The sequence below is a fragment of the Dreissena polymorpha genome, chromosome 10, assembly GCF_020536995.1.
Source record: "Dreissena polymorpha isolate Duluth1 chromosome 10, UMN_Dpol_1.0, whole genome shotgun sequence".
Classification (NCBI taxonomy): domain Eukaryota; kingdom Metazoa; phylum Mollusca; class Bivalvia; order Myida; family Dreissenidae; genus Dreissena; species Dreissena polymorpha.
The window spans coordinates 34,919,308-34,945,399 of NC_068364.1; the positions used below are offsets into that span (position 1 = coordinate 34,919,308).

At 34.0% G+C, this 26,092-nt stretch overlaps 1 protein-coding gene across 1 annotated transcript in view; it reads right to left on the reverse strand.

Annotated features, from left to right (window-relative positions):
- Positions 1–4,169: 4,169 nt before the first annotated feature.
- LOC127849039 (collagen alpha-6(VI) chain-like) overlaps positions 4,170–26,092 on the reverse strand; it is a 76,722-nt gene continuing 54,799 nt past the window's right edge. Inside the window, exons 2-16 of the mRNA XM_052381763.1 lie at positions 21,695–21,783; positions 20,821–20,844; positions 19,071–19,640; positions 18,730–18,762; positions 17,777–18,017; positions 16,099–16,265; positions 15,409–15,561; positions 13,890–13,955; positions 12,331–12,357; positions 9,698–10,279; positions 9,154–9,408; positions 7,431–7,457; positions 6,020–6,203; positions 4,877–5,072; positions 4,170–4,355 (exon numbers count right to left, since the gene is read on the reverse strand). Of these exons, the coding sequence (XP_052237723.1) occupies positions 4,170–4,355; positions 4,877–5,072; positions 6,020–6,203; positions 7,431–7,457; positions 9,154–9,408; positions 9,698–10,279; positions 12,331–12,357; positions 13,890–13,955; positions 15,409–15,561; positions 16,099–16,265; positions 17,777–18,017; positions 18,730–18,762; positions 19,071–19,640; positions 20,821–20,844; positions 21,695–21,770 (2,787 nt within the window). The 5' untranslated portion in view covers positions 21,771–21,783. The remainder of the gene's footprint in view (positions 4,356–4,876; positions 5,073–6,019; positions 6,204–7,430; positions 7,458–9,153; positions 9,409–9,697; positions 10,280–12,330; positions 12,358–13,889; positions 13,956–15,408; positions 15,562–16,098; positions 16,266–17,776; positions 18,018–18,729; positions 18,763–19,070; positions 19,641–20,820; positions 20,845–21,694; positions 21,784–26,092) is intronic.

A 26,092-nucleotide genomic window follows, 5' to 3' on the forward strand; every position in this document is an offset into this window, starting at 1 on the left:
GATAAACCCGAAGAGACACAGAGTCTATCTCCATTAGCATTTCTGTCACCAAATGTGTTCAGATTGCTAATAACTTTTGGAGAATTGTTGACGGTAGACAAACTGACTCGCACGACCTTAGAGGTAATAGTAGCGTCTCTCGGTATACTTTATACGATCGCTCACGTTTTGGAAAAAGCCGAATCACCAAAACTAGTTGAAAAATAAACAGCAAATACATTATCATCGAATTGATTTTTATAGAATTTCATATTATAAGAAAACACCATTTTTATACGAAGTGAAGGGTCAGCAACTTCAAGTCCTGTAACATCCTTATTGTTAAACGTAATTGATTTTTTTTTTGCTTTTTGAATGGTACGCTGACAATATGATAATACCTCGAAATCATTATCATATTGTACTTGAATTGACTTAATATAAATGACTAAAGAAGCCATGCCTCTTGTAGATATATCATTTTATCAAATGTGGCTTTAGGCAAAGAAATAATATTAATATATTAAAATACCTTAACAAGGGTTTTCAAAATATTTAGTTGCGTAGGCAATAAGGTTCTCATACGTTGGAAGAAAGATCGCTTTTCTTTCGCTGGGTGGTGGTGCGAGGGCACGAATTTTAGAATTATCTATCAATTTAACGGCACAAACATACAACAAAACACCACTTTATTTCAACAAGGTCGCTTCAATGACTGTTCTGGATGTTACCAGATTTGTTTTACCATCCGTTATCAAAACAGCAACATTTGGAATGTTGGCTATGTCGCCATTTTCTTCTGCAATGTTCATTGTCATTCCCTCAGAGCCGCTGTCGTGTTTGTGTTACCGTACTGGGATGTTATCAATAGCCATCAGACCTTCTACGTTCGATTTGTAAGAATCTAACGAGAACCTCAGCTATGGTTTGCTATTGAATGTGTCAAATCCGACTCGGTCGATCAGGAAGTTATGTCGTACTCTTTGACGAGAGCTTTCACGAACGTTTCCATGTCGCGGAAATCGATATAACCCATACTCGAAGAAGAATCAAGAAAGAAAAGTCTATGTTGGGGTAACTCCGTCACAAGCTGGAACGGATTACAGAATTCTTAAAATGGCGTTTTGTTATGCGAAACTAACACGTTCAAATAAAAACCATAATCGATTGAAATATGTTTTGATTCAAAGTGATGTCCAGACCTTTTTCATAAATAGGTGCACGTAGATAAACTTTAACACTGTTTGATTTTTGCGTAGTGCTTCATATTTTTGAAAACACAATGAATACTTCGAAGAATGGAATTTGAAGTTTGTGTGCTGTGTTGTTAGTACGTGTATGTTTGTATTGTCTTGTAACAAAACAAGTGTACAGCAAAATAAATATGCACATACAAACTGTCGCAATCAATACAATTAAGTTTACCACTATACTTTTACGACCCTCAACAACCGTTTGAAGACTTACCTGCTATTACCCTGTTAAATAAAAAGTACTTTCGAGTCTGAGGGTCTTGACTGATGTTTTACAATACAGTGACTAAATACATACGTCAGAAAAAAACAAACAACGTTAATTATTCAACTAATATTACAACAGAAGCGTATGCATGCATGTTTGAAGTCGATGCTTACGACGATAATGAACATAATTCTGATGATATTGATGATGATGACGAAGTTACACATGAACATAAAGACAAACCATGATGATTATGATGAGTAGAGAAAAGTTATTGTTATATCAAAATTAATAAATTTCTAATAACATTCAAACAAACAGCGTAAATAAAACGTAACATGTCATGTTTGGTCGTACGAATGCGTACACACCTTTTAATTGTCAGTAAAATAATACATCATACAATTTTAATAATATTACATATGTGTTTACATTGTTAACATTACATTTCTGGCAAGTTTATAATGCAGCAAAAATAAAGTAAACCGTATTGCATTAATAGTGTATATCACATTCAAATTTCACATAAATATAACAAGAAAGCGTAAAAGGTAAAATGAATAAAAAATGCTTTTATTCTAACTTAATGTTTTCACTTACCTTTGCATGAGCACGCAATACAACAAAATTACTTTTATAAATATAATTATATAAAATATAGCGATAGGTTTGAAATAAAGCATTAAATCACAGTAATATACTAGTATAAATTGCCGCTAGTGTATACTTATGCGGAAAGGAGAGCAAGTAAACGTATAGATACCGGCGAGATGTGGAAACGTTAATTTTATCAGCATCGCCTCGGTTGTTTGCTCAGCCCCTGAAAAAAATATATTGTACAGGAATATCTTGCGTGCAATTTCAAACCGGTTATGAGAACATGAGTTAAATTGACCGTTTCAATGCTGTAAACCGGTTAAAGCCATATGCTTAACATTGACCGTTCCAAATACATATTGTATGAGAATGTGTTTGCGCGCGCATTCCGACCGGTTTAAAGAAAATGAGTTAAATTGACCGTTTCAAGGTTGTAAACCGGTTTAAGCCAAATGCTTAACATTAAACCGGCTCAAGCAAATATATTCATAGTACATGACAAAACAATTATATACAGTTCTTAAACAAGCAAATAAAGAAATTCCTATTTGATATGGATAGCTTGGTTGTGTGCGTATCCAACTTGAAAAGTTCATGGTTTTCTGCGTCGTCATTGTTATATTCCGTAATAAACTGAAAGTGCAAATCAACAGAATACAAGAAACCTTAAACTAATTACGATGTCTTGTTTTATTTGATGTACCTATGTTTATTACTTATCATTCGAGAGTAAAAACATTTAACAATAATTGAAAATTCAAATTTTGTCTAAAAAACACAACACAAGTAAACTTGCTGCGTGTTTCTCAGATGTTGGAAGGTGTTGCTATGATGCGATTTAAGAGAAAGGAGTGAACCGTACATACATTAATATTCCTCATAGCGGTTACTCTCCTTTGTTGTAAAACGTTCTTTTTATTTCCTTTTGATTATTTGTACGATTATTGTACAAATTACTAGTATTAATTTTAAATTGCTGGTGAAAATATATCTTAAGGCAGTGGCACTTGGAAGAAATACAAAAGCACAAATGCATACATGCATAATATACAAACCGTTTTGATGGGTTCTTGTACGAACTTCTATCGAACATTGTATTTTAGATTGATTTTTTTTCTAGACTCAAACTCTGGAATAATGATTTTTAATAAGATAACATACTTGTCATGGTAGTTTGTTTCGCCGTCGTTCTAACGCCTTGTTCCGTCGTTATAGCGGGCGTGGGTTGTTTCGTAGTGGCTTGTTTCGTCGTACCAGCGGGAGTGGGTTGTTTTGTAGTGGCTTGTTTCGTCGTTACAGCGGGTGTGGCTTGTTTCGTAGTGGCTTGTTTCGTCGTTACAGCGGGCGTAGGTTGTTTGGTAGTGGCTTGTTTCGTCGTTACAGCGGGCGTTGGTTGTTTAGTAGTGGCCTGTTTCTTCGTTACAGCGGGCGTGGGTTGTTTCGTAGTGGCTTGTTTCGTCGTTACAGCGGGCGTGGGTTGTTTCGTAGTGGCTTGTTTCGTCGTGGGTTGTTTCGTCGTTATAGCGGGCGTGGCTCTTTCTGGGCGCCTAGTAGCTTCGGACGTCATTACTTTCAAAGGGTCCGGCTGGCGTGACCGCGTTCTTACTAGAAATACAATACACAGATTGCATCCATCATAACACCGAATACAGAAACGATTGCACTTAAATAATAAACAGTCGAAACAAATGTCAGACGTTCAGCAAAACAAAGCAACGTTCAAGTGGAAAAGATACGATGTGTGCATACATTAAAGGAAAGAATACATTGCTGATTACCCTTATATATAACGTATTCCATATAACCATATAAAGTAACGAACATAAAGTCAAAACACGTCGTTATACCTGTTTGCGTTTTCCTATTTTACTCAAGATTTAGCACTTGCCATCCAAATCAAAGATATTTATGCATCAGCTTCCATTATTTTTTATTTGCCCTTCAAATGCGGCGACACTAGAACCCACGTTTATAATGTATTACATTGTGTCTTAGGTATTTTACATAATTGAAAAAGCAATTCGGCGCTTACTTGAATGAATAACTAGCGAATGGAAAAGAAATCATAACCGTTTTTGTTTTCTGAAGTGTGATATTCCTATCTTAAACAACTATTTGAAGTAGATGGCAGTCTACGTACACGCTCGAATTTTTGTTTGCAGATCCGCCTCGGCGTCATTCAGCATCCAAACGTTGTCGTAATTCATGACGTTAGCCTGCTTCGATGCCAGATTTACAAGCTCTGACTTGTCCTTCATGCCAATGCCAAGAGCAAAGACCTCAATCTCGTCCTCGACTAGTCGTCGCTTTGCTTCTATCTGTTTTAGTATAAATATGTTTTGTGTGAGGCACTGCAATTTGGCATTGTATACTGGGCAATAGCAATTTGCTTCGGTCATTTTCCGATGTATTTTTGTTAAGTCTTGAATCTGTCAACTTACAAAATTAACATAAATTAATGCCCTACGAATAATAATGATTTGATAGTATTGTCCGTTATACGTGAATTTATTTCGGGTTAAACGTTAGATCCTTCGGCAAGTAAATTCAGCAATTCTTATTGTAACTCTATGGAACGTGTCGAACAAACAATTTGTAAACGAAACAAGTTTCACTTACATTAACGTAAATTGTGTATAAAAAGTAGCCGTTTTTAACTGTACAACATGGTATGGTTACGAAAGCATTATTATCATTGAATTGTACGAAGCTTGTTGTTTCTACCAAAGTACGTCTAATGGATGACTCAAATCGAAACTGTGAATCTAAACGGAGTATAGACCATAACGTGTTTGGACAATGACGATAAGTTCCACCAAAATTACAAGCGCATTCTCACCAAGAACTCGTTGTTTTCATTGGAAGCCTGGTTGGTCAAAAAAACCGCGGCTGCAGGAATGTCATCTCGGCGTCCGTGCATTGGCGTAAGCATTTGGCGCACAAGGCCTAGAGCCGCGGAGGCGTCTGCGGTTGCGGACCTTTGATCTATCGTAAGTCCATCAATTTCTTTCTGTATCAGCTCAATGGAAGTATACCTAAAATATAAATTTGTTATATTGCACAATGCTTTTGTAATATCGTAAATAACATTTACAAAATTTGAATCACCTTTAGTGTTGTATAATGTCAATTTACCGTTTCCTAGCTTTAACCTTTTTACGCTCAGCGTGTGGATTAAATGTATTGGTGTTTACTGTACTCAAGGCAAAGGAAACTCGTCTTAAATAAAATACTATCAATTTCTAACATGAATTTCGCTACAAATAATGCTTCTGCAGTTTCATAATATCAATTCTTTTGATAAAGGTTTGAAGTTTCCAATCATATACTGGTTGATATGAAACAGATTTTCTAAAATAAAATATTGAAAAACAGCACGTTATGGTTTATATTAAACAAAAGTAACGAACACAGTTGTTAATTGTTTTTACAAAACAGCACAAACTGGCTGATATGAAACATAATTTCTAAAACAGTTCTAAATATGTAATAACAAACCGCACGTACTGGTTGATATGAAACAGAAGTTATAAAAAAACGTTATAAAAATCTTAAAACAAGGTATTGGTTGATAAGAAACAGAAGTTCTAAGCACAGTAAAAAAGTTTTAAACATGCACGTATTGATAAAAAAGGATTTCTAAAATAAAAATGCCACAAACAGCACGAACTGGTTGACATGAAACAGAAGTTGTCAAAAATGTGCTAAAAAGATCTTAAAAAAACAACACCTAATGGTTGATATAAAACAGAATTTCTAAAAACGTCTGACAAGATCTTAAATAAATAGCACGTGCTATGAATCATAAGTTCTAAAAACTGTTTTAAAAAGTTTTTAAATAAACAGCACGTACTAGCTGATATGAAACAGAAATTCTAAAAAAAGTTCTAACAAAGTTAATTAAAACCAACAACAGTCCAAACTGGTTGATAAAAAAAGAAGCTTTTTTAAAAATTGAAAAAGGTATTAAAACAGCACATACTGATTGATATGAAATAGAAGTTCTGGGTCAACACCGTAGAAGATCATGCCAAGCTGAACTTTGCCCGATTCAACATCGGTGGTTGCAACGATGTTCTTGAGGAACTCTTGAACGACTGCAAACTCGCCCTGGGACACACGGTCCGATAAATGAATGGCAATAACCAGGTCAGCGGCATTGCTGTCTGAAATGTTATGGAAGAGTGAAACGTGATCATAATCGCTGATCTTCACATAGAAAGTTCTGATTTGATGTCGTGATGACATTTCCTCTTTGTCTGATTTTTGACGTCAATATAAATTGTTTTTTTGTTGAGTAAAACATGATAATCGCTTATCTTCATGGAGAAATAGGTGACAAATTTTTGTTTAAAAATAATTGACAAAACATAAATATTGCGTTTACCAACTACTAAAAACCATTAAGAATATACAAAATATTCTAACATGATTATCGCTAATCGTCATAGAAACAAACCAAGAACGAAATCATTTACACCGATTATGACATGATGCTCGCTAATATCCATAGAGACATGTAAGACGAAGCACAAAAATACATATTCCTAAGGCAATAATTTAACAAGGATATTAATAAGATGATGTTCGCTGATCTTTTTGAATACAATTAACAAAATATGCGTTATCAGATCTCGCCATATACAATTAGGAATGAAACAAAGATTGTAGCATGATGCTGTACTGTGATCTTAATACAATGTTAACAAAGAACACATTCGAGTTTGGAGACGGTGAATAATATACTGAATGAATTTATATTTGTCGGCATAAAATTTATTGGTTTAAATTTTGTTTCACATACACGGAATTCATGTATTTCTTTTTTGAGGAGACAAATTCGCATGAGTCCTTTTAAAATTATTTTGTTTTAAATTCTTTTATCAACGAACTCAATGGACAATGCTCAAAATAACAAAAGCACCGCATAGCGGGTGCCAACGCTAGGCTGTGGGTGCAGTTTTGAATAAATGAAAGCTTGTCAGAAGTGACCTTGACCATTGATCTAGTGACCCAAAAATGGGTGTGGCGTGTAGAACTCTTCAAGGTGCATCTACATATGAAGTTTTGAAGTTGTATGTGGCAGCACTTTGAATTTAGAGCCTATGTTAAGGTTTTAGCACGACGCGGACGGCGGACGACGAGCTGGCTATGACTACCTCGGGTTTTCTCCGAAAAAAACTGAGCTCAAAAATTTTTTTTTAGTAATTAGGAATGTAATTTAAGATTCGAACTTGATACTCGCCGATCCTCATATAGAACAACAGCATATTTGTTAACACTGGTTTAAACAGTAAACCCTTTTTTACGGGAAAGTATAGACGATACATATTATAGTTCGTTTTAAACACGTCTAAACCTTAAACATTAAACAAGTATTTCTGTTCACTCACCTGATAGCGGGATCGCTGGCAAAAATGCTGAAATATATTCATAAAGTGAATAGAGACAAAGTTCATATAAAAACCATTCAATTTACAAAATTTATTTATTCAAAAGATAACACATTTTTATATTTTGTTCTATAATCAACATTTATATATATTTTAATACATTTTAACATAAATAACATAAGTTTGTATATTTACGAGTTATATATTATAATGTTAAAAAACTGTAAAGCTGAACACAACAGAAAGAGATGTAAATGTAAAGAAAACGAGCACATGTACATAAATCTAGAAAAATAAATTCAAATTTAAAGTAAATATTTTACTAAAAAAATATCATATGTACCTTTTCATTTATTACAAACTATAGACAATAGACTATTACGATACGGGACGATATACACTACAGACAAACAGGAATACAAAACGTTTCGTGGACACATGCAAACTTTGGCACGCAAACACATTCACATACACAGCAGAAACAAACGAAGTTTATGTTTCAACAACGATACGCGTTGGTGTATGAGTGTTGCCTTACATGCACACATGAGCGAAGATATGCCCTCCTATAGATAAAAAGCACGCGTTTTTTTAATTAAAATTCTTGCAATGCACCTGAATGAAATTTACATATTATGAGGACTTCAGTGTCTACTGCCACCACAAAGATATTTAAGTACGTGTCTGTGTTAATGAAATTTCAGTTTAAGAATGGTAAATTGTAGACAGTTTTGAGACACAGTTCGTACGTGTATTTTCTCAGGTAGTTTTCGAAAAACCACACACATAATAGTGGTTCACTTTCCATGCAATACCCCATACGTTTTCAGTGGAAAATGTTCAAGAATGAGTAGGCTGCAATATACGACGAATCGTAGAGTACCAGCATTCCTACCTTCATGAAATTAATAAACCAACGAACGCTGATACTTTTTTGGAATAAAATGCTGAATTGCCCATCTATTTATTAAAGACTTTCAATTTCCAAGTTGTGAGTGGAACTGTCTTGTGTAGGTTCCGAAGTATTCGGACGAAACCCAGCTCGTCCGGTATGGCGACCAAACTCACAATACAGGCCTTTGGACACAAGTGATAACGAAGACTATTCCGCATCTCCTAAATGGAGCACAAAACAAACGATACGTCCGGCTCGTTGGCTACGAATGTATAAGTTTATGTGATAGAACTGCGCATTCGGCTGCAATCTGTTACGACCGTAGTGTATCTCAGTATTCCTGCCTAAGTAAATTAATATACCCACATAAATTGGTACTTTGTTGCAGTAAATGCTGCAGTTTCAGCCAAAAGTATAATACAGTAAATTTAATATTCGATTTGTGTGTGGTCTTGTGTTGTTAGGGTACCAAAGTACAAAGATGAAACTAACCCTGTCCTGTTCGGCGACAAAAGACCAAGCTCACATGCGCAGGAAGTGCGAATTGAAGGTGAGAAGCAAATCTATACTATCTTAAGATATCTTGATTATATCATACATTTTGTACCTATTAGGAATACATGTAATGAAATCGTGCATGAGATAAAAAATGGCTGAAGTTAAGATCCGCTAAGCATTTTAATCTGTACTACTTTGTTATAACTATTTTGGAACCATTCCATGTGCAAGAAGGAAATAAGTACATAATGCAGAAGTATTTGTCAAACTGATGCGATAAGAAACAATCGGAAGTCCATTGTTTCATTTTTCATTCCGAAAATGACTTACTCAATTCCGGAATAACGTTTGTTACATCTGGAGCTCTGGTTGAAGTAGATGGTTGTTGACGTCTTGATGTTGATAGTGTGACAAACTCCGCAATTGTATTCGATTTCTTTGTTATAGCTTTTGCTTTTGTAACGCCCGCAGAGGGTTTTGGTGTCTTTGTTGGCTTTGGTGGTTTCGTTTGCTTAGCAGTTCCTTTTGGGTTCTTGTCATTGTTATCTTTTGTATCCGTTGATGACGGAATCGCTAACTTCTCAACTAAATTGTATGAAGTTGTGTCAAGATTCTTGGAAATATAATTATATTGCATATCGTGCGAAAGAAGTGGTCAAATAAAAATATGTACATTAAATATTTGATTATCGATGATTCAGTTAAAGTTAAATTTTTAATTCAATTGTTTTTGAAGAGTTCGTTTAAATGATCAAAGTTATATGTTTGATGAAATGATCTTTATGATGTGCGTTTAAAATCATGCGAGGAACATTTCTACAAAATGATAAGTAATTTGTAATAATTTGTAATATTTTATTTTAAATTATCTTACATATTTTGAATGACTCTTTTAATTTTCTCTGCAAATCCCCCGACGTTGTGAGATCATCGTATGTTTTTCCCATAAATGAATGTTTATTGACCGGCTCAGTGGCCAATGAACTGATTTCCGCAGCATCGGCACCGTTGATGCCAACGGCAAAAATCGTATTATTCTTCGTCTTCATACCAACAGACCTCTGTGACAAAGAACGGGCGTCTTCGTCCGACTTTCCGTCCGATATGATCAGTAAGAGGTTTGGTACGTCCTTTCTGTCGCCTTCGGACTCTAGAAGAACGGTTGTCTCCAGCGTATTAAGCAGTTGCATGAATTCCACGCCTTTTGATCTGTATTGCTTAGGGTTGACATTCTTTAATGCCTTTTGCAGTTTTTTGCTATCGGTATGATCTTTCAATTTTATATTCACTGTTGTAGATTTCCCGAATGTTACTAATGCAACTCTAACCGCTCCAGAGTCAATGTCTAATTTGTCTGTTATGTCTTTCAATAGAGCCTGTAGATGCTTCTTTACATATTTAAGTTTTGTGTCATGTCGGACATGAACGGCTATAACAAGATCTACCTCTTCGCTGTCTGAAAATACAATAGCATTGCGACATTCTTTTAGATTCTGCTTTTTAGATGTTTCTAAGAATGAATGAAACTAAAATATTGATTTACATGTTAGCTCTTATTTTAACAACAAAGAAATTGTTCATGCTTGTGCATCTAGAAACTGCAAGAATAACGCAAATATCACGACAATGTTTCGTTTTAATAAAACACAAAATGCATGTCAATGAGTCTTATATTTTGACACATAAATACTTATATTTTTTTAATGAAATCACAGGCATTTGAGGCGGAATTTATATTAAATAAAAATGTCCGGGCCGATCAACTTACAAAACGATCTGATTTTTCTGCTTAGTTTTGAATAAACAGATTTTGATCTTAACATATCCCGATAAGTGTTTACACTGTCGACAGAATCGTCTCCAAACCTACGCCTGATAAGAATACTTTCTTTGTCATTTTCAAGATTTTGTCCTACAACTATCTGATAAAGCACGATATCACTAGCATTTAGTTGATCTAGTTCAAATCCCAATTGATCTTCGTCCGCTTGCTTTGATGTCTCATCTCGAATAAGGACAATTGCGTTCGGATTTTCGTCAATGTCACCGTTTTCTGGCAAGAATAAAGTCTCTCTTACGAATTTCAAGGCGTTCGGCAAGTTCGACTTCTTAGTCTTCTTCGGCTTTACTTTCTTAAAAACTTTCCCCAGTTTCCTCCGGGAAAAACGGGTTAAGTTGTAGACAGTTTCTGATTGATTATGATACAAAACTAACCCGAATTTAGATGTATCCTCGTCGGCTTTAAAAACCATGTTTGTCAAGAATTTCATAAGATATTTTTTAAATTCTTTTTTCTTCGTCCTTTTTGACGTATGTATAAGGAACACCACATCCGCTCTATCGCTTGCTAAAATATGTGGTAATGTGACGAAAATCATACGTTTGAATACAGCGTATAAAACATCTTTTAAATGCAGATGCATTCATGCCAATTTTTGTATTGAGAGATGGAGATAAAATAGAGGTACCATGGTTTAGATACATAAGCACGATAGTAGTGTTCACAATTCAGAAAAATAAGCTTATCGTACTAATATTTTCGAAATAGACTCATAAGTATATGAGGAATTACTAAAGAAGTACAGCGCTTGTATTGACATAGAACGATGAGCACTGAGTAGGAAATTGTAAAATTGTGAGATGATTCTGGTTGAAGGTTTTAAACAGATGGAATTTTTGGGAATACGTGTTAAGAGATGCATGTTGTGAGGGAAATGTTTTCCGGAAAGTATAATACGGTATCATTTACTAGCATTCAAAAGGATATACTGTAAATGTTGTTGAGGTCGCCTTTTTCTCGAGAAAACGAATGTTTAAATAAATACATGTTTAAGGGGAGACGTCACAAACATGCTTTCATTTATTCACAAGTGTATGGCAGAATGTATGGCTATATCGGAACGTCATGCTATGCAAGAATGAACAATGAACAAAACGTTCATTACAATAGAGATTTACACTTAACAAAGTCATGAGCTTTAATTTAGCTGAACACTATATCTGCAACATAAAAATACACATTTAAACACAACATATGGTACTAAGATTTATGTAAATGTCAAATGCATGAGTCGGTTGAACGTTTAGGCTTCTCAAAACATAAGATTTGTTATAATAAGTCATTGTTATTATCTTTCAAGAGATGCCTATATTTAAAAATATTTAAAAAGGTAAACTTTGCATAAATCTTAGTAACTTTCCATGACAACCAATTTTTTTTAAAATAAATATCGTGAGGCTCATACATAACATAAAAGACATCAATGACATTTATAAACAGTGACGTGTTAATGTTGCTTTACGAAAAAATGTACTTGGCTAAAATAATTTTTTAAGACTTTACGACTCGAAATCTAAGAAATGTATGTAGGCTTTACGAATAATCTAACCAATATTATGTTGATATGATTGTTGCTGGTTCTTGTTTTTACCCGAAATTGCTAAAGTTTCATTTACTGACAAAAACACATTAAATGGGCCAAACAAAAACCATGCACAGTAACTCACTTGCAGTTGTCATAGGTGTTGTTGTTTCTGAAAGATGATATGATTTATTTTTACACGTGTCTCTCTTTCATTTTCTTATTTTCCCCTCTACACAAATAATGAATCATTTTGTAACTACTTTAAGCTACGATTTCAATAAAGTCTACGACATTCATTTGTTTAATTTACAGAACTGTCATTTAGAAGCATTCTTCTTTTGAAGATGTTTCAACTTTCAGCTTCTATGTCAAGTAACCATAAGGGTAATGATGGATGCAAAAATGATTTTAAAATCCATTTACCGATTTAATTAGCCCCCCCCCCCCCCTTTAATTCATTCTTACGTAAAACGTATACAGCGCATGTTCAGAAAAATGGAGGTTGGCATGTGCTAGAAATGTTCTGACGGGAGGAGACAAATAACATAAAGACAGGTTATTTAATATTCTAATGTCTTTCTATTTGCTCTATATTTTAGTTTTGTTACTGATATTGCAACTTTAAGTCGTTATAGGTCTCCTCGTCATCGTTGTCTGTTTGCTAAACCACAAAAATCTTTGCTATTATTATCTTGTCAAGGTAATCATTCGGGTTAAAACTCTCGTTGTTTTCTGTATACATTTCTCTAATGTTTCGCCTGTTAAAAATGCAAGTTATGAATGCATTATTATGCATTCAATAATATTTACCTTCACCCATATTCTAAATATATAAAGTATACATACATATAAGCCGATGGATTATTTGAAGGGTATGGCTTGTATTAAAAAGCGTGATTTGTTTATACAGCGACATTGATAAGAAAGTGAATGTTATATACACTATGCAAAACATGTTTAGCAACATAAAGCTCTGGATCTTATTCGAAGGCGTATAATTGGGTAGATCTTGATCCAAAAATACCCATACATAATTTTATTATATTTGAATATGGTCACAATTATCGTATGTGTTAAACCACACATTCTTTCTCTATTGTACATTCGTTCGAAAAATGCGGAATTTCTTTAATGTTATGTCTGAGGCATTCAGTTAAAAAACGGCAATACGTTCGATACGGTTGCTAAACGTACTTTGAATAGCGTATATGGTTTTGCCACACGTAATGCACTTCTATTTAGAGATTCCATAAAGAGATATTCAATTTAGAGATATTCAATTTAAGGATATTCCATTTAGAGAGATTCCATAATAGAAATATTCCATTATATATATACTTATTTTGAGATATTCTATTAAGAAATATTTTACTTACAAATATTTCATCCCATTTAAAGTTATTCCATTTTTAAAGTGTCCATTTTGATATATTTTTTTAGAGATATTCTATTAAGGTATATCATATTGAGATATATTCTATTAAGATATATTCTATTAAGAGGTATTCCATTTAGAGATATTCCATTTAAAGATATTCCATTAAAAGATATTCCATTTTGAGATATTGTCCAAAGAAAGCTTCATAAATCCAATTCTTAAACAATCATATACGGATGCAATTCAATGACGTTGCATGATGTGAGCAAAACCATTGTTCACCATGGTTTCAGTACATACAGAATCATGAACACGGCTCTTACCAAAAGCTGGAATGGTCAATGAAGTTTGTTCAGCTGGAATAACGACGGGAAAGCCTTCTGTTCGCACTGAAATAAAAGGAGAAGGCATTTTTTAAACCATGATTTAAATAAAAACAAAACTTGTACAGCGTTAACGGAAATAAAAAAACGTGTATCGTTGTGTATTTATTCACATTTAAACCGTGCGACAAAGCTGTCATTAAATACTTTGACTAGAGTTTGATGTCTTTTAGAGTTTAAAAGTAAATACTATATCTTATATATTGAAAGGGTGTGACATTTTTTACCAAACCGATGCTAAAGGTTATGGTAACTACACATCATAGAATCACCTATTTAGTTCTGTGTTTTATATTTACTCACCTAATATTGTTTTCAGACTTTAAGGTATTGCAGTACATGTATTATGATTTAAAAACAGCAATGTGCCATTCAAGCAGAAATGAGTAAAAAGTATGTGTGTTTTAACTGGAAACATGAATTTAAACAAAAACAACAAACATACATGGATTGTCAGTATCATTTTGACCAGAAATGCCAGAAATACTATTTGCACGATATCTTTCTATACTATTAAAGTTGAATAGTCTAGGCACTAATAATTTTAAACATCAACCACAAAAGTAAATGCACGGTCAACTTACGAGAAATTTTAGGCAAAACTGTTTACTTATCTTATTTGTGGCGTCTGCGTTTAAGGAAGACGAGTTTTATTTTTAAACGATAAACATCAAGTGATTGTTAATCCAAACTTTTTAAATGTTTTAATCGTAAATGTTTTTATAAGTAACCGGTGCGCTGTTCTTGCCTTTCAAGTGAATCCTGCATCTATTGTTATATCCAGCGTCAGTTTGTTTGACAAAATGACTCCTCACTTTAGAACTATGAACAAAGTCCTCCAACACTTTTCTAAACATTCAAAAGATTACGTGTATTTTTTTAAGGAATTATTCGGTTATTGTAGCCTTACGGTGTCTAAACCAGATCGTGACCTTGACCTGTATTCACCAAACAATCTTAGTCTTAAGTCTTAGAATAAAGAATATCTTTTAAATTTGGCTATTCACAATTTGCTTTAATGTTGAGTCAAACTTAGCGTAAACTGTCCATATCAACATCAGTCTTCATGCAGAACATTCTGTTAAGGTCATTCTCACCAATTGTAGCGTGTATACATTCATACGCTGAACGTAGTTGAGTTGATTACAGGTCTATTCTTTATTCTGAGAATGGGTTGGTGAATACGGGCCATGATATTTGTTCACTCACGTGCAACAAAGCTGTCATAGAGCGCCCTGACCTGCTCTTTGATTACTCACGTGCAACAAAGCTGTCACATACTGTCGTGACCTGATCTTTGATAACTCGCGTACAACAAAGCTGTCACAAAATGTCTTGACCCGATCTTTGATAACTCACGTGTAACAAAGCTGTCATATAGCGTCCTGATCTAATCTTTGATTACTCAAGTGCAACAAAGCACTCATAGAGCGACCTGATCTGATCATTGATTACTTACGTGCAACAAAGCTGTCATATAGCGTCATGGCTTGGTCTTTGAGATACTTTGTATCGTTGACCAGCACAGTGAAGCCAGATGAGGAAGCTACGCTTGTCATCTCCTCAGCGTATGAAACATTCACTCCAACCACGAATACGGCCGCACCGGCAGCTGGAAAGATAAAATACTATTGAAAAGTGTTTGTTCACCAGTTTTGTAATGGGATCGTGGACCTTTGAATTGAGACAACTCGAGTCGTTTTGCTAAAACTGGGACATTGGTTTTCCAAACATGCAGATCAGGATTACAACCATAAAGGATGTCATAGAAACGAAAACAATTAGGAATGGACTTCTTGAATCAAAGGATCTGCGGGTGTTGCTGACTTTTTTCTTAATTCTGTCACAGTCATTTTCGTTGGTTTTTCACAAACAAAACATCCTAGCTTGTCGGACTTTACTGTTAATGAGCTTTTCAACAGACCAAATTAAATGCTATGTATCGATTACTTATGTCATTATTCCGTTTAAACGATAATATTTTGAAATTACTTGTATATGTGAATAAGAAGTATACCCAAACGTTTCCCGGAGTATGGCTTCCTTTAAGATTATTTTTGGTACTTTTCAGAATTCTTAAAAGTACCCCGGGTACTTTTTAGCCAAAAACGACAATTGTATCAATTATTATCATCAAGATAGACTGTACCTTTAGCCTTCTCGACAGCTGTTATGGTTCCTCCCACGTCTTCGTTCGAGTTTGCGTCCGTTATGAGAATAATCAGATTTGGTACCTCAGCCCTGTCGCCTCTAGATTCCGTAAACAACGAAGTCCTGACTGTATCAAAGCCAGAAGCGAAGTTTGCCGGCTTGGACCTAGAAAATAAAAATATGAGCCCTAAAACAAACCCAGTTTTATATGTTATTCGACTTCTTGGATCAAGAAAGCCAAAGGATGCTTTCTCAAACAAAATCAGTTGACAGTGATATATGACTTCTTGAATCCCGGAAAGAGTACGTCCACCAAAAGCCATACGAAGCGATTGAACTGTTTGGATCGAGAAACCAGATGAATGCGCTCACACAACAAAGTGAGCTAGGAGAAAGGTTTGTCTGCTTGAATCTAGAACACTCACTAAACGCCATCTTAAACAAAGACAGTGTGAAGCAATGTTTAATTCTTAGATCTAGACACCAAAAGATTCCCCGCTAAAACAAAGCCATTCAGAAGCGATATTTGAATTATTTGATCAAGAAACCAAACGAATGCGCCCCCAAAGGCACATAGAGAAATGTTTGTCTAAAATGATCTAGAATTCAACACTAATGTTGGAACAATGTGTGTCTGCTTTGTTCTATGCACAAAAGTATTGTTTCTACACCAATGATCAGTATAAAGCGATATTTTTCCTTTAGGCATTAGATAACCAAAGATTGAAACATTGTCAAAAGCCATTTAGAAGCGCTATTTGCCTTCTATGATATATAAAACTAAAGAGTGATTTAAAGACAGTACTGCGGTCAATAAGGCAGCATGATTCCGAGGGTCGTCAACTTAAACTGTACTCGTGTGAGATTTTAAATATCAACAGGTTAAATAAGTGAGACAAACATATGCAATTATATTCAAATTTTCGAAATTCAGGTTTATACGTGGACGTCGACTATTGTCAATTATACACTTGTGTTTTGTGTTTCATGAGCCACGTTGACTATAACTATTTTCTGAAGACAATAAGATACAAATTCACATGAGTTGTAATTATAACGTTCCTAAATTTCAGAAACATAAACCCTGAATATATTATTATAACAAGCATACCTAATGTTATGTAATTTTCTCAATTATTTGTACGTGGATTCGTCCATGCAGATGTTTCAAATGTTAGCAAATGCTCAACTAGCTGAGCTTAAACATTTTTACAATAAGTCAGCGATGAAATATTTAAAAACAAAAGCTTTTGCAAAGACGTTACTTATAAGCCATTACTGCTTATCCATAGACATGGCAGCGACGACAGTGGCTAATTTCAAAGGAAAATAATTTTAAAAAAACGTAAATGCCCAGAACTTATACCGTAAAAACATTTTAATTGGTTGGAATTAAATGTCGAAGTTGTTTAATGAATATATTTGCTCACACGTTAATTCGTGCATTTCGTAAATTGGAAAACAAAATTTGTGTCGGTCCTTTCCGATGTATTTTTGCTTAATTGGTTTAATTAACAGTTGGAAAACGGAAATTAAACATTCGTCACAACTTTCGTTGAGTAAAACAGTTAATAAGGGACACACTCATGGTACTCGTATAATGCAGCCTCAGGCGCAGAAAGACCTAATAAACTTCGAAATACACAGGCACACACACGGTGTTTTAAAAAACAAACCTGTAAGTGTAGCTGATCTTGTCGATTGCTTCGAACACTTCCTCTTGACCGCTATGGGCGTTGAGGTCAAATAGTACAGTGCCCTTTTTTCTCAAAATAGCCGCACCGACTTTGACTTTATCGCCATCTAGACCAGAATACTGGAGGACGGATTTCATGAATCCCAAGATCTGATCATGCGCTGTTGACGTCATCGTATGTGAGAAATGGAGGAGAAAAGCGACGTCTAGCGACTCTGTTCCTGAAAATAATACACCAGCGTTCTGGGAAAACTAGGCTCAATGCATGTGCACATGCTAATACATCCGGGACGACACTTTCCGCTCGAATGGATCTTTCATTCAATGATTACTCTTCTAAACAAAAGTAATTCTAGTCTGGGCGGAATGTGTCGTCCTTGATTAGCCTATGTGGAATAAAAAGCATAATCTGGGATGTAACTCTACGCACATTAATTTAGCCCAGTTTTACCAGAGCGAGACTCAATTGAACGTGAGTGTGTAGGTGAAGGTATTGAATTTCAACTTTTCAACTTAATTAAATAATGTATAAGCGCATACTTTTCATGCAAAGAAGTTTTGCATTAAATGTTGATCATTATATTTTATAGTATCAAATAAACATTTTAACATAAAATCGAATGCATTCATATTTTTTTTAATGAAATGGTCCATTATACACTATTTGCTTTGCTTTGCGACTAATTGACAAAACAAACATCAACAAGTATTTTAAACATATGCTGATAAAACTGTGTGTCATTAGAATAATACATTAAAAACAATAAAAGACATATGTGTTTACTTATTATGAACCATCACTTGTCGCGAACAGATAAGATACAGATAACAAGTTTACAAAGTGCTATGTTTTCACGGCTGGTAATGGACATTGCGCACGTTATTTAATAAGCCAGTTCAATACCGGTTTAGGAATGTAAAAAATTAACATACCTGTCGCAGGGACATTATAGGCCTGTTCCGCCCCTGTGTTAAAAAAACGCAAAATATATACTTTAAAGATAAAAAAGATTAAATATACAAGGAAAAAATAATATATAATGAAAAACTGATATATGAACGTAATTAAAAAAATCTCATATCGTGTGAAAGAAACCCTATTGAGAATAGGCATTATTGAGAAAAGCAATACTTATAATTTGACATGATTTCTATGAATATTTTAGAAAATTTAATTTTTATAATAAAAGTATCATAATAGCAAATTTACCAGACGTAAATTGCATCATACTCAGAACTACGCCTGAACATTCATTGCAAAAAAGAGTACTTACAGTCAAAAATCTGTACAAATAAAACATCCTTCAAAATGTCAAATTCGGAAAACGACGTCACTTGAAACGAATGATCTATGGTCGGTTTGCTAGCGAGTTGATTTAATTCATTTGTGCCATCTTCGTCGAGATTCACGCCAATTACAAAAATAGTTGATCGAGCGACCTTCAACGCATCCGATTCTTGCAATGTCCGAAAACTGTTCCTGTCAGACGCCCCGGTCATAATAAGAACAATAACGTTTGGTACATCCGGTCTATCTTGGCGGAGAATCTGAGAGCGAACTTTTCCCAAGGCGTCTGCAGTGTTCCGTTCTCCCTCCTCGAATTCGGAAATGTACACGGCGTTCACCATTTCACTTTTGTTCGAATAGTCGTCAAGGTCAAACACGACTTTTGGATGTGTGCTGTACGTGATAAAAGCGGCTTTGACCGCTCCAGAATCGACATCAGCGTTGTCGAGGAAACCGGCTATGAATGCTTTAACAACGATCTCATCTTCCGCTGTTTCGTTGTTGAACGCAGAAGTGTCCACAACAAATACGATGTCTACTGGATTGGAGCCAATATCTACAAACCACACGTTATACTATTGATATTAAAGCATGACATATTAATGTCAACATTTGAACTACTTAATTTTCTATATAAATATATCATTGCCAATAATTTTACTGATATAGTATTTGTAATGTTTATATATTTGATATAATTCACATTTAATAAATATTACATTGTTTCACCTATTTCAAAAATCTGTATGATAACATGAAGAGACGAGAACATATTTTGTTAAACATTTAACAATTTGGTACACTTCATTTTTTCATGCATTAAGATTTTATAAATTGGGAATTGTTATCGACTTTGATGGCGAGGTCAATTAAACAAAGACGCGTTGTTTGAATACACAATTAAGAATACTTTAAAGGAGTGAATTTCTTGGAGGCATGCGATTATTCCAAAAATAATGATACTATATTGTTTCTACACGGTTAATCACGAACATTAATATTGATAGTTAAGTTTATTCAAAAGGTCAAATCATGCTATTCGATATTTAGACTACACGAAAGACATATATACAAGACATTAAAACCACGTGTGTACAAAACATTCACTAACAAAGGCGTAATACACAAAAATCATTTCCAGTTAACTAATAACAAAACAAGATCAAAGATCCAAATAAGAAATATATTTATCTGTAAATGACACGCTTTGTGAACCAAATTAATAATTGCCTGTTTAATTTATAAAATTTATGTTAAAAAAGGTTTTTATGCAAGTGCAGCTGAAGTTTCACTTTGTGTATACATGTGTATTTGATTTCCGGCCTGTTTTTGTTTGTTGAAGTTTCACTTTGTGTATACATGTGTATTTGATTTCCGGCCTGTTTTTGTTTGTTGAAGTTTCACTTTGTGTATACATGTGTATTTGATTTCCGGCCTGTTTTTGTTTGTTGAAGTTTTACTTTAAGTACATATATGATGTATGTACTCCTGTGTGAGGCAGTAATGTCTTACCTAAATGTCATCAAATGCGGACAGTGCTCAGCTGCAAACTTACTTGAAAATAGACCGTGCATACACCACTTTAGATTTACTCGTTAATTGTTGTTCAACGTTTGATAATGTGACAAACAAACACAATTAACGCCAAACACTACAACACAAACGATTGAACGCTACACGTTGTTTTAGACAAATTATAGTAACACTGTTACATAGGTTAGGGAGGGATATCTTACCAGAATATTCGGGAAATCCGGGCGCTGTAACGATGCCATATATCGATAATTCAATCATAGAAACAAGCGCCAACCCTCAGTTAGCGCAAAACGAAAGCACGACGGCAGTGGTTTTGTCAAAGAAACGGTAATTGGGACGCTGAATATTACAATGTTAACTTTGTTTAAACGAAAACAGCAAATATTTGTCAGCGCAACAAATCGATACAAAATCATCGAAGCGATTATCGTAACTGAAAGAAAATATGTAGCTTGAAATAATCTAAATTATCCATGTTGAATGTGAAATGAATGAAAATACACTGAAAAGGTATGATAATGGGTTTCATGAACTGAAATTATTAAAACAACATCAATTTAGTTAAAGAAGTGTATGAACGGTTAGTAATATACCAAAGCAAGTGATCGAGCATGAAAGCAAGGTGTTTGTCTATAAATATTCTATAATAAAGATGTATGCTGAAATTTCAAGAAGAACATATAACGCAACGTGTGTATCTGACAAGTCATAGTCAATAATCAACATAAATTAATATGTAGTTCGTTATTAAAAATAATTCTGAACTGCGAAGCCGTCATTTTAAATATTAATAAATAATCAAAACAAAATTAAGCAATATTCATGTGAAAAATAACATTTATATGGAGTTTTTTTTATTTATTTGAAAAATATAACAATTTTAAAATAAATATATAGCCATCACTTTTACTTAAAAAAAAGTCTTCGTATGGTACTTTTTGTTAACATTTTGAAAAACATGGCTAATCAACTACTGAAATATAACGCATTTTAAATCCAAATAGTTTTCTGGGCGAAATATTACGATATCTCGAAAATTATTTCTCCTACAAAGAATCACAACATCGAACTCACCACGTTGAGCATCTATGACGTCACTCAGCAATGCAACCATGACGACGGCTACGACCAACCAAGTTCGTCCGCCCATCTTGTCAAAATTGCTGGAAAAAGAGACACAGTACTTAAAATCATTGATATTCGTTGACATAATATTTCGTTGTGTTTCGAGAATTATTTTTTCGTGGACAAGTAAATTCGCGGATTAATTTTTTTATTAAAAAAGAGGTCTTTGCATCGGTCATTTTCCGATGTGATTTGTTAAAATTTGATGATCAGTCAACCAAGGAAATAAAATAAAATAAATGTCCCAAGATTAATAATAATTTTCGAGTACGACTTTGTATGCTCGATAATTCCAAAAAAGGAGAGAAACTATATAAACATTTCTTTCGTTTCAATCCTTTTCTTTTACTGATTGTAGTGTGCATGATTGATTGAAATAAATATGTTTACACTTATTCAACGGACGGTTGCAAACGATGATGCTGACGGTAAGGTTTAAATCTAGGACTTGAATTTAATTTATACGGAATTATTTGTAATTTAGATGAACATTAAACAAGAGGGCAATAGGACCTAAGGCTTTGGCCTGATATTTCATAGAACTGAACTGTTATAAACAACGCTATAAGACATCGAAATACCAGCTCAACTAAGAAACTTAGCATTTAGGCTTTGTTATGATTTGCGTTGATTGATTGATTTTTTTGTTCGTCTGTTCTTACGAGTGCGCAATAATGCTATTGTAATGCATAACATTATGTATTATAACAATATCGGCAGATATTTACTTTTGTACTTTTCGTTCAACACTTTATCAATTCAGCGCTTATTAATGCTTATTCTAAATACGATCATGTTCTTGATGTTAAACGGTGTCTGTGTTACATGTATCACGTTGCACGAAAATCTTTACTGCAGACTGGAGGACTTGAAAGGCAAGTCTACCTTTGCGCAAAGGGATCCAGCATGTCCATCGGAATGATAGACAAGAAGATTTTATTTTGATACGGTGAGAAGTTTTATGACACATTTATTGTTTTCAGCACAGTAATAATTCCCGAGCGTATACATTATAGAACCATTTGTACACATGTCCGTGAAGCATTCACATGATGATGGTAATATTAACGGGCCATTGACACGCGCAAACAGTGTCGGAGATGTTATCAACCTTTGATAACTGACCACTACGCGATGTTATCAAACTAATGTATTTTACAGAGTGCCCACAAGTAAAATAGCAGAAAAATAAAAGATTGAGTATCACATGTTCAACTGTATGAAACAAAAGCGAATACAACATCAAATACAGATGGTGCGTGTGACTCAACGCTTTGCGACTGGCCAATTCAGCGAGCAGACAGATCATATATGAGCAACAGACGAATGACATCTGTTAAACTTTTATGACATATATTAAAGTGATATTATGGGCATTTTTCACTGAATTGAGCTGAAAAGAATTAACAGGTCAAAAGATTAAGTTAAAATGTGGATACTGACCAATTATCTGAAACTCATCTTGCTCCCAGTTGTTTATAAAAATATATTTTATATTCGATATTTTACGTGACTCACCCAGTCCTGTAAGCCGAAATGATCCGTAAAACAAAATTGTGTCTTTGTGTCGTATAAACGAATCGGCACTAAAACTAACTTTCAAATGCATTATTTTTCTCTTTCCGGGATATTGTTTTAGTATGTTTATGCTGCATTAACAAATGTAAGTGTATATGAAGTGAACACACCAAAAATAAACAACGGTTGCGATAGACACCTATACACTGTTAGATGCCCATAATATCACTTTAACCTCTAATATTCAATTGAATGAAAAAGTTATTATCTTCCTACCTGATAATAATACAAAACTATATGATAATTCGAAACTAGAAAGATTGGTTTGTTTTATTATACGGTGGTAAATTTCAACAAAATTAAACTCAGCCCAAACCCTTACATATTCGAGCGTTTAAGTTCAACACGTATATAAATATGGTAAATATAATCGTTATCTCTTCCTTCCTTTCAGACGAAATAGTATTTCCTCAATACAAAAATTATAACAGAACCACATTGTGGAATCTTATCATTTAATATCAAGAGATGGAAGTCATCATTAAGAATCTTCGATACACATCGAATCTCAATTCATAGCTTCATAGAAAAGTTTCATTTCAATTAAATGGTTACGTTTTGAGGTTATCTCCGACACTCAAAAGTTTCAACATGTTCCACTTAGATAACTCTTGTAGCATGTGATAGCATCAATGAGATTTATGATTGCGTACCTGTATAAATCTTGGTGTTAATGTGTTTATCGTGCATTGGTATCGACATTGGTATGGGGATTAACTGGAATTAGATAGTTATCGAATATATAGCATCACTTTAATTTTCGCTAATAATAATGGTTTTACAGTGCGCGCAATACAAAGCATCGACAACATCAATTACAAACATGAAAATATTAAACAAAAAAACAACAACCAAGCATTGACCATACGGTTGGTATTCACCCGGCTTAGTTTGGAAATCTTAACCCATTTATGCCTGGTGGACTCTCCCATCCTTCTAAATTGGATCAATTTATTTCCAAAATTAGGGATGTCTAGTATATTTATTTCTATATTTAGAATATTTCTTACAGAAATTCCTTTAAGCAAACAGCGCAGACCTTGATGAGACGCCTCATAATGCGCCGTCTCATCTGTGTCTACGCTGTTTGCCAAGGCCTTTTTCTAGACGTTATGCATAAATGGGTCAAGTGAATTAAACGTTTCTAGAAAAAAACAAAATGTTTACTGCTTACACAAAAAATAGTTTTTTAATATAAGCAAGAAAATAAAACAAAACAAAGAAGCTCTTTTTAAATAATTTATGGAAACTGCATGCACATAATTAAGCCAAAATAAGGCCCAAACCAAATATATGTTTTATCGACAGTTTTATAAGGTTTAGAATTCTGATGTATTTGCAGCTTACATTGCGACCACGTATGTAACATATTTTGACATAAATATTCCACGAAAACAGCTCCAGGCATCCCACTAACCCGTATGCAATAACAACAAATATATGTGAACTCCTTAATTACAAACATTACTCAGTTACAATGGTATCGTAGCAAACAGACATGCAGAAGGTTTTATTTCGTGTATGAGTAAATAAAAATGTTGTGGTTCGTGTCGGTTCTGTGAAAGTGACTGTGTCAATAGTTTAATGCATAGCTGCTTTAAATAAAAGTGACATAGAAAATCCATGTTTGTCATTTTTTTCTGAACAAATAGAATATTGCAAACAGAAGTGTAATCGACCTGGAAAAAGTGTTACTGTAAATTCGCAAGATGATAGAAATAACTATGCTTTGCACGATGGTATTGTGATAAATACCATGTAATAATATAATTATGGTGTAAAATGTTCTTAGCGTATCAGTAACAACATATTTATATATATATAAAACAAAGTATCTATTAGCCTTGTTGTATTTAAACAAAAACGCTGTATTTATTTTTATATCTAGATGGTATTAAAACATCTGAAAATAAAAAATGGCCGCTGATGAAGACAAAAAATAAATACAGCGCTTTTGTTTATTTATAACAAAGACAAATCAATGACAGTTTTTATTCTGGGAAAAATTACAGGAGTTTGCTTGTTTGCTCAAAAGTACAAAAACGTATTCAACGTTCTGAGATTTTCTTGGACTAGGTAGTCTTGCTTAATTAATGATGGATGTTTGACAAGTGTAATTTCGTCGTGCGTTCCTCTTTCACGTCTGGAATGTTGGTACATTATGTTTTCACTTCTGTTTATGTCACTATTTCATTGCAAGGTAAGGTTGCATTTGTATAATATTAAGACCTTACCATGAAACTAGTGTAAACTAGTGCATGCACAATTATGTAGTAGAAGTTTTCTGAAACAGCTTCACGTCTAGCGCTCGCTCGACATTTTTATTAACGTGTACATATTGATAATGATCTTTAGAAAATATAGTAGACAAGTTATTAATATTCAATACGAAGTGAGAACAGTTTGTATATGCATTGCCAGAAAAGCAAACTATTGATATTAGTCAGAATAAGTATAAAAAAATGGGAGCATATCAGCTCGGGTTTAATTATATCTAACGCACAAGTACACCAAAAATAATTAACGTGTCGACTGAACGTCAGCATTTCTGAGCCAATGTTCGAAGATATCTTCAAGGGTGAGTAAGAATCTTCAGTGTGTATGAATGCTAAGCGAATAATTCTAGAAAACACAATTAATCTGTTTAATGTAAAATAAGTGGAGAACACATGCATATTTTTTTCTCAGCATTTGCTGTGATGAAGTGCATCTCAAATTGCACACACATGGAATAATGTCACAAATTCAAAGTTAACAAGAAACAACACG